At 37.2% G+C, this 8,280-nt stretch overlaps 1 protein-coding gene across 2 annotated transcripts in view; it reads right to left on the bottom strand.

Moving 5' to 3' along the window:
• Positions 1-1,464: 1,464 nt before the first annotated feature.
• The window catches only part of LOC137449730 (dynein axonemal assembly factor 11-like), a 45,044-nt gene continuing 38,228 nt past the window's right edge, over positions 1,465-8,280 (bottom strand). For both annotated transcript variants that reach the window (XM_068155517.1, XM_068155516.1), the window contains one exon: positions 1,465-2,047. In XM_068155517.1, the coding sequence (XP_068011618.1) occupies positions 1,861-2,047 (187 nt within the window). In that variant the 3' untranslated portion in view covers positions 1,465-1,860. The remainder of the gene's footprint in view (positions 2,048-8,280) is intronic.

The raw sequence follows: 8,280 nt of genomic DNA, 5'->3' as shown, positions 1-8,280 counted from the left end.
AGAATTTACATTAACCCCATCCATCTCCTGTCTTCTGGATGATTAACAGGTCTGTCCACTGCACACTGCTTAAATTCATCCACTCATCTACTTAGATGTGAAATACCACAACACACACACACACACACACTTGGAGTGCTCTCTGAAGTGTTAATCTACTTACCACAATTACAAACTAAGAGATAATGCTGTATAAACAGCTGCTGAGTCTGCAGTGGCAGAATGAAGCAAGTAGCAAATCAAAGAGTAGCTCATTTTTGCTTCTTGTAGGTAGGAGCAAACGGCTGCAGTGGCTACTGTCAGAACTTCTAGTGGCTGAGCTTTCTCTTCCAACAGCAGGTGACTCAAGAGAATCCCTTTTTACTACTCAGTGAGAGTTTTCACTAAATTTAGAGAAGCTATATCTGTGACATTTTCTTCCGTCTAATAGGGTGAAAATAACAGGAATGGCATTCAAAAGCAGAACTGACATAAAGATGACATGAGACATTTTCTTAGGAAATCAGGCAATAAAAACCAAAAGAAAATGGTCTTGCCAAATTCAATAATTCTCTAATACAACTGAATGTACTTTTGTTCTTTCATGCAGCCTATTTCAGTCATGGAGTGGTCCAGAAGCTGAGGGAAAGGAAAGAAAGACAGAAAGGAAAGAAAGAGAGAAAGAAAGAGAGAAAGAAAGAGAGAAAGAGAGAAAAGAAAGAGAGAAAAGAAAGAGAGAAAAGAAAGAGAGAAAAGAAAGAGAGAAAAGAAAGAGAGAAAAGAAAGAGAGAAAAGAAAGAGAGAAAAGAAAGAGAGAAAAGAAAGAGAGAAAGAAAGAGAGGAAGGAAGGAAGGAAGGAAGGAAGGAAGGAAGGAAGGAAGGAAGGAAGGAAGGAAGGAAGGAAGGAAGGAAGGAAGGAAGGAAGGAAGGAAGGAAGGAAGGAAGGAAGGAAGGAAGGAAGGAAGGAAGGAAGGAAGGAAGGAAGGAAGGAAGGAAGGAAGGAAGGAAGGAAGGAAGGAAGGAAGGAAGGAAGGAAGGAAGGAAGGAAGGAAGGAAGGAAGGAAGGAAGGAAGGAAGGAAGGAAGGAAGGAAGGAAGGAAGGAAGGAAGAAAGGAAGGAAGGGATAATGTAGACTTTGGTTGCTGAAAATGGTCTGGAGTGCAGAGCAGGGGCAGCTAATTCTATCACAATGGCTTAAACTTATTTCATCCAAAAGCTAAAAATTTCTCTTGATATTGTTAGGGGAGTCTGAAAAAGTTGGAGCAGTTTAGAGTAGCTGCATAAAGGAGGACTGGAATGGTCTGGTTGATTTCATCCAGGCTCCCCATGGTGCGACATCTGAGATACTGTGTTCATCCTCATTCTCTACCAAAACCTTCAAAGAGTGGCAGTGCTCCACGAGGTCCAGCATTATTCTGGAAAACTTACCATGTATGGCAGGTTACAGCAAGGTCTCTCACTCTCAGAACACTTTGTTTTCTTTTATTGTTGTCCTCTATGAAAAACATTGAGGGAACACATGGAGATTTTTTGCTACCTTCAGTTTAGTAAGAGTAATCACAAATCTTGTTACTTCTCTTTTTCTACAGTGATATGTCATCTTCTAAGCTAGACAGTGAATTCTTCAAAGAAATGTTAGTCTGACTTATATGCTCCCTATTCTGACTTGAGACTTACTAGGTAAACAATCCAGAAAAGAAAAAAAATACGTATATAGCAATACACAAACAGAAATTACCAGAGAAAAGAACAGGTATAACAAAGATATTGTTAAGGAATGTTATACTATTTGCAAGTTCAACTCTATTATACTTTAGATATAGGGAAATGAAAACAACCCAAGCGCACACACCATTTATTGAGGCACTATTTGAGAATGCTTTAAACTAAGGGAGGCACATCTTCACTATTTTCAAAATCAACATAAGTATGCTTGGCCTCAATAATCTTCCCTAGCTGTAGTTTAATAGGCCCCTGTCCAGGTCGTTCCTTTTCTTGGATGATCTTGGTCACATCAGGGAATGAATATTTACCAGGATCCACTTCTAATTTCTCAATTTGTCCACTCCTGAAACAAGAGGGAAACAAAGGAACAAACTCAATTTCGGTGTCAAATATAACAAAGCTATTTTGGGTGTCAGCTTATAAACCTGCTGACATCAGTGTGAGAGTTGTTACTGAGTCCATTTAAACCAAGATTAAGAGCTTTTACAACCTGAAAACTGATTGTTATAAGAACCCCCAATATATAAATACAGAAAAGTACTACAAAAATCCCTAAGGTATTGTACAAAAGAATCCTTAGCTTACAATGTAATTTTCTTTACAGCAGACTAAGATACTAAGACTGGTATCACATTCCAAATGGCTGTCATTTGATATAAGACATGTTTTTTTTTAAAGCTGATTGGGTTTTTTTGTCTTCTTTGTTTCTGTTCATTTTTATCACAGTTCCTTCACACTACCTGTCTGCTGATTTCTATGTGATGGATTCATCTTTGGAAAGCAGAAATGCTTTTATTTAGAATGAAAATGTAATTGTATGCATTTATTTGCTTCTGTCAGCTAATTTTTATGTTTTGTATTTTAAAAGAATATTGATATGAAAGTATAAGAAAGGTCAGAGCTATATCAGAATTTCCATTTTCTATTACTAGGAAGGATACTCTTTTAAATTACACTTAGAAATGTGTACAGGGCATTCATTAAGGCAATGTATCTACATCACACAATAACCAAAATTTGAAATATTATTATCTTTTCTGTCCTGAAGCATTTAAAGCCACTGTTCTTCTCTAATAAAAGAGCTCAAAAATTAAATAGGAAAAAAAAAAATCTAGCTTTTCTGGAAGTAATTTGTAACTGTTTACATGAAAAATGGCAACATGGAAATTTAATTGCAGACTGATGTTCTAATTTCTGAAAATTCCAACATCATTTTACATCTCCATACTAATTTTCATATTATACTGAGTGCTACTTTGAGTCAGAGTTCCAAGCTCAGCATTACCAAAGTTAGTGCATCACTCTTAACAGATGTGAGAAAACTTCATGTTTACCCAGCAGATCAGAAGAGCTCATTAGAACTGGAACCAACCAAGTAGCAGTCACTCGATGAAAGAGTGCAAATTTTTGATGACAAAGGTCATGAAAATATGTAATTAAAATATATTGAAAGTTTTTTTAACTTAAAATACATCAACTTTATATGTTAAAACAGAGAATTTTGCCAAGCAGCTTCCTAATCTGCTGGTGATTTTCCACCAAACCTCCATGAGACCTGATCGGACATCACAGCCCACGCTTGTGTGTAGCATCTCTGTCCCTGTGAAAGAGAAATGCTGAAGGATTCATGGGTGATTTCTTCCTCTCCTCCTATGCTTTGCTGAGGAAAGCATGACTAACACAAGTCATCAGCTTAGCCACCTCTTTCAGCTTTATGCCACTAGATTTTTCTTGTGATAGAGGAATTTTTTGATTTTTTGCTGAGCAGAAAATAACCAAAGAAGCACCCTGATGTAATAATCTGGATAACCTTTTCCAAGAAGTGGCACAAACAAAAACTGCTCAGAGGAGAATTTTGTGGGTAGTAAGGACAGATAAAATTCTTATTTCTTAACCCTTAATGTTCTTCAATTTATAAAGCTAGATTTTTTTCTTGTACTATGCAGTTTAATGAAATAAACATGGATTCACTTGTGGTAACTTTCTAGAAAATTATCATTCCCAAAAGTTAAGAGATAATTTTGTTTAAGGTGTGAATTATGAAACGTGCTGTGACTGGCACAGCAGGTGTTATGAAGATCCCAAAGGCAGCACACTCTTCAGAATCTTAATCCAATAACTAATCTGAAGCACCTCAGAAAAAAAGCATAACTATGAACATGAATTAACCTCAGCCTGCCTTTGTGCCATAGATTAAAAAACAAAATCTGTGATTTGAAGTCTTTAATTAGTAGTAGCATTTAACACTTGTTCGTCAGCTCTAAAATTGCACAAATTGCTAGCCACGAAACTACAATCAGTTCTACAGAGTTGGAATAGCTTATTGTTTAGTAGCAGAGTAAACTTCAATACACCAGATATGAATTAACAGGGAGCAACGTAAAATTTCCATTAACAAGCTGTGCAAGGATTAAACACATTGATCATTCTCGAAATATAACCAGCACACAATATCTAGGAGTATCTATTAGCAACAGACAGTAGGAAAGACTGAGAGTCAAGCACAAGTGATTTTTTTATTTTCAGAAAACAAGTACTTGCTTAGTAAAGCTTCATAGTGCTCTTCCTATTACCAAGATGCAAATATTTGTCTGAGAACAAGACTCAGTTATGCTGAACTAAGTTCATGAGAATCTGCTCCTCTCATCACGTGGTCTATGCAAAAAAAGGAGGCATAACCCAACCACCTGAAAATGTTTGGAAGAATGAGGTGTAGGTCATCTAAACATTTTTTCTGTGAATTCTACTTAGCAAAATAAAATAAGAAGCTCTTCCACAAACAATGGATGAAAAGAATAATACTTGCAGGATGAGCTACAGCACGTATGAAAATCTCAATGTTTGTAGATTATTTGGATTTCAGGTTTAAGAACAAACAAACCAAAATCCAAACAATGATATTCACAGTTTTTGGCACTGCTAACCTGCTGCTGAATGTTCTCTACTCAAGGAAAAATTATGGTCTGAAGGTTAGAGCATTGTATCAAAATAAATAATACTGGATTTAACATTTTTTTTTTCTGACTTTTCTTTTTTTTTTACAGCACCTGCTATCTTAGGCAACCAGTGCAATCTCCACTTAGCTAAGAGGAAAGACATTTCTAGCAGTCAGATTTGCAGTGCTCAAGCTACTCAAATAGAAATCACTTCTATCTTACATTCCTTATTTCATTATAAAAGATGTGTATAGAGCAGAAATTGCTGATTTATTTCTAATCCTGCCTTGTGAAGTACCCTAGAAATTCTTGCTGCACTCCTTTGCCTCTTCAATTTCCTCAGTATCTCTCAACTTCTCCACATATAAATCTACAGTAAACAGTCTCTCTCATATATTCCTGTGTATTGTTCTTTACTAGGCGTATTCCAGATTAATTATTTTGGTTTAATTTTCCAACATCTTCAAGGAAGAATAATCTACAGCTGAGGGTGAGACAATGATTATTGACTTTATGTAAATGTAACTTTTACAGTTTCCAGTATGAATTTGGAAAAGTCAGTTTCTACCTAGTTCTGAATTTCACCTACGGTGAACTCAGCTTCTGTGCCTCACAGATGAGGCCAGTAAAGAATGCCATAGTCAGCTACTACATTAATGGAGGGTTTAAAAGTATAATAAATCAATCAGTAAGTATAATAAATCAATCTGTCAAATTCCTCCCATAGAACTTGTCTCTTTGAAGATTTAAAATACAGATTTGTAGACAGTCACAGAAGAAATCTCTCTTACGTGGTAGAAGTAAAGATAGTATCATCATGTAATCTAGTGAACAAGAAGTAAAGACATTTAAAGTACTACATTATATTTTAGCAGATTCTATGTCTGACAGCATTTAGCCAAGACATCTGTAGCTGTCAAGTGTAATCACTGTAATGAATATTCTTCTGTAATCTAAGAGACATCTTTTCAGCAAAATTTTAACATCTGGCAAGTCAGCGACTTTTCAACTAAGGAGGTCAAAGCTTACTATTTTTACCAGAACTGCAATTCAAAGGACTGTTTTTACTTCTCCTTTTGTGATACATATTCATCTAATATTTTAACAGTGAATTTTGTATTTTTCCTTCAAAATCTGAAGTAAGTATATTCATAATTTCTTTAAATTGCTTTGAATTCGAACACAGCCTTGGAATTTTGCTATGCCATGGAATATCTTTAGTTCTCCAGCTCTCAGGAAAGGTTATCATTTCATGTTAGTACTTCCATTAATTCCGTGTTGCCATTATTACTCCTGTTTAGACATTTACTGTGCAGACAAAACTAAAAGTACACAGAGGGCTCTAAGGAAATATACAACTAATCCACAAGTTGCCAATTCTTTCACCATTTGACACAGTCCATTCAGAAGAGATGATGTCAATTATCTAATGAAGGAAGAACTAGTTTTCTCCTGGAAACAGGTTATGACACTTTTCAAACTTATTTAATATATCTAAATCATTAGCTGTACTTCTGTGGTAAAGAACCATTCCTTTTGCAAAGTAGAATCATAGAACTGTTTGGGTTGGAAGGGTTGCTTAAAGGTCACCTAGCTCAACTCCCCTGCAGTGAGCATGACATCTTCAGTGAGATCCAGTTGCTCACAGCCCTGCCCAACCTGGCATTGAATGTCTCCAGTGATGGAGTACCTACCACCTCTCTAGGCAACCTGTGCCAATGTTTCACCATTGCCAATAAAAAATTTCTTCTTTCTCCTTAGCCTGTATCTACTCTGCTTTAGTTTAAGACCATTAACCTTTGTCCTGTCACAACAGGCCCTGCTTGGTGTTATCTGCAAACTTTGCTGAGGGTGCACCCAGCCCTGCTGTATGTCATTGATGAAGATACTAGGCAGCACTGGCTTCAGTAAGGACCTCTGAGGGACACCTCTTGTCACTGATCTCCTGGACACTGAATTGCTGACCACTACATTATGGATGTGACCAGGCATCCAGGCCCTCATTCAACAAAGAGGCCATCAATCAAATACATCTCTCCAGCTCAGAGAGAAGGATTTTGTGAGAAGCTGCATCAAAGACTGTGTCCAGAGAAATGATACTCATAGCTCTTCACTTGTCCACTGATGTATTCACTCCATCATAGAAGACCACTAGGCTGATCAGGCAGGACTTGCCCTTAGTGAAGCCATGCTGGCTATCTGGAATTACCACCCTGTCCTCCATATCCCTTAGCATAGCTTCTAGGGGACGCAATTCCATAATCTTCTAAGGTACAGAAGAGTGGCTGACAATTTCCTTTTTTCAGCTGAGTGTGATGTTTCCCTTAATAGTCACCAGGGACTTCACCTGACTGCCATGACTTTTCAGTTATAATGAGGAGAAAGTGTGCACCATTTGGCTTGGATCTTTTAAAAATATTTTAAATATTCAGTAACCACAGTGTTCCTCTGTAGTAATCACTGCTTCCTAGGGAAAGGGTGCAGTGCATGTGGCTCATTAGGAATCTCAACAAATCCTTTCTGTTGCCCTATCATAGAATCAATAAGGTTGGAAGAGACTTCAGAGATCATCAAGTCCAACCTGTCACCCAACACCTCATGACTACTAAACCACGGCACCGAGTGCCACGTCCAATCCCCTCTTGAACACTGCCAGGGATGGTGACTCCACCACCTCCCTGGGCAGCACATTCCAATGGCAAACAACTCTCTCTGTGAAGAACTTTCTCCTGACCTCAAGCCTAAATCTCCCCTAGTGCAGTTTGAGACTGTGTCCACTTGTTTCGGTGCTGATTGCCTGGGAGAAGAGACCAATCCCCTCCTGGCTACAATCTCCCTTCAGGTAGTTGTAGAGAGCAATAAGGTCTCCCATGAGCCTCCTCTCATGTAGATCATTCGAGAAAAGAAGTCATGACTTATTTTTGTTAAAACCAAGAAATAAAAAGCAGAATAAATGATACTGAACTCTTGCAGTGCCATTTTGCCAGTATCCTAAATATTGAAACCAAGAAGAGAGATATTTTTTTGCTAACTGCTTGGCTTTTGCATCAACATTCACCACAACAAAATTAAATAGGGAAACAAATGCAAACCTCCAAATATAAACCGATAAATGTCTTAAACTTTGTTGTTAGTGCATCTTATTCTGGCATGGATACCATAGTCTACAGCAAAAAGAAAAGGAAATATTAAGATATACATCATAGTATTTGTACTTAGGCCAAGTGTCCAACAAACCTAGTACCCATCTAAAGCAAAGGCTCGTAGAGTTAAGTTAGAAAACAGTGTACCACTGATATTTGCTTGCTTCTGGCAGTTATTAACTTCAAAGTTTCAAGAGTTGGTGAGCACACTACATCTAATAGAATGGATCTATGTTATAAACTTTCAGAACTGCTTTCTTGAACCATTTATTCATTCAGTAGCTAAACCTCTATACCAGCAAGCAAATATATTCATGAAAAACATTCAAAATCATCCCATTCCAAATGGTTTTCAGAATTGTGTTACATATCAAGGAGCTCTGGATGATAGGTTGGACGTGATGATCTTGAAGGTCTCTTCCAACCTGGCTTATTCTATTCTACTCTAGTATTTAATCTATCAATATACCAGTTTAATAATCTGAATGATCTGATGG

This window comes from Melanerpes formicivorus, unplaced genomic scaffold (assembly GCF_026170545.1).
Source record: "Melanerpes formicivorus ecotype bairdi unplaced genomic scaffold, bMelFor1.0.p_v2 SCAF_32, whole genome shotgun sequence".
In the NCBI taxonomy this organism is placed as follows: Eukaryota; Metazoa; Chordata; class Aves; order Piciformes; family Picidae; genus Melanerpes; species Melanerpes formicivorus.
The sequence above is the reverse complement of the archived record's forward strand: the minus strand, read 5'-3'. Positions and strand labels throughout refer to the sequence as shown.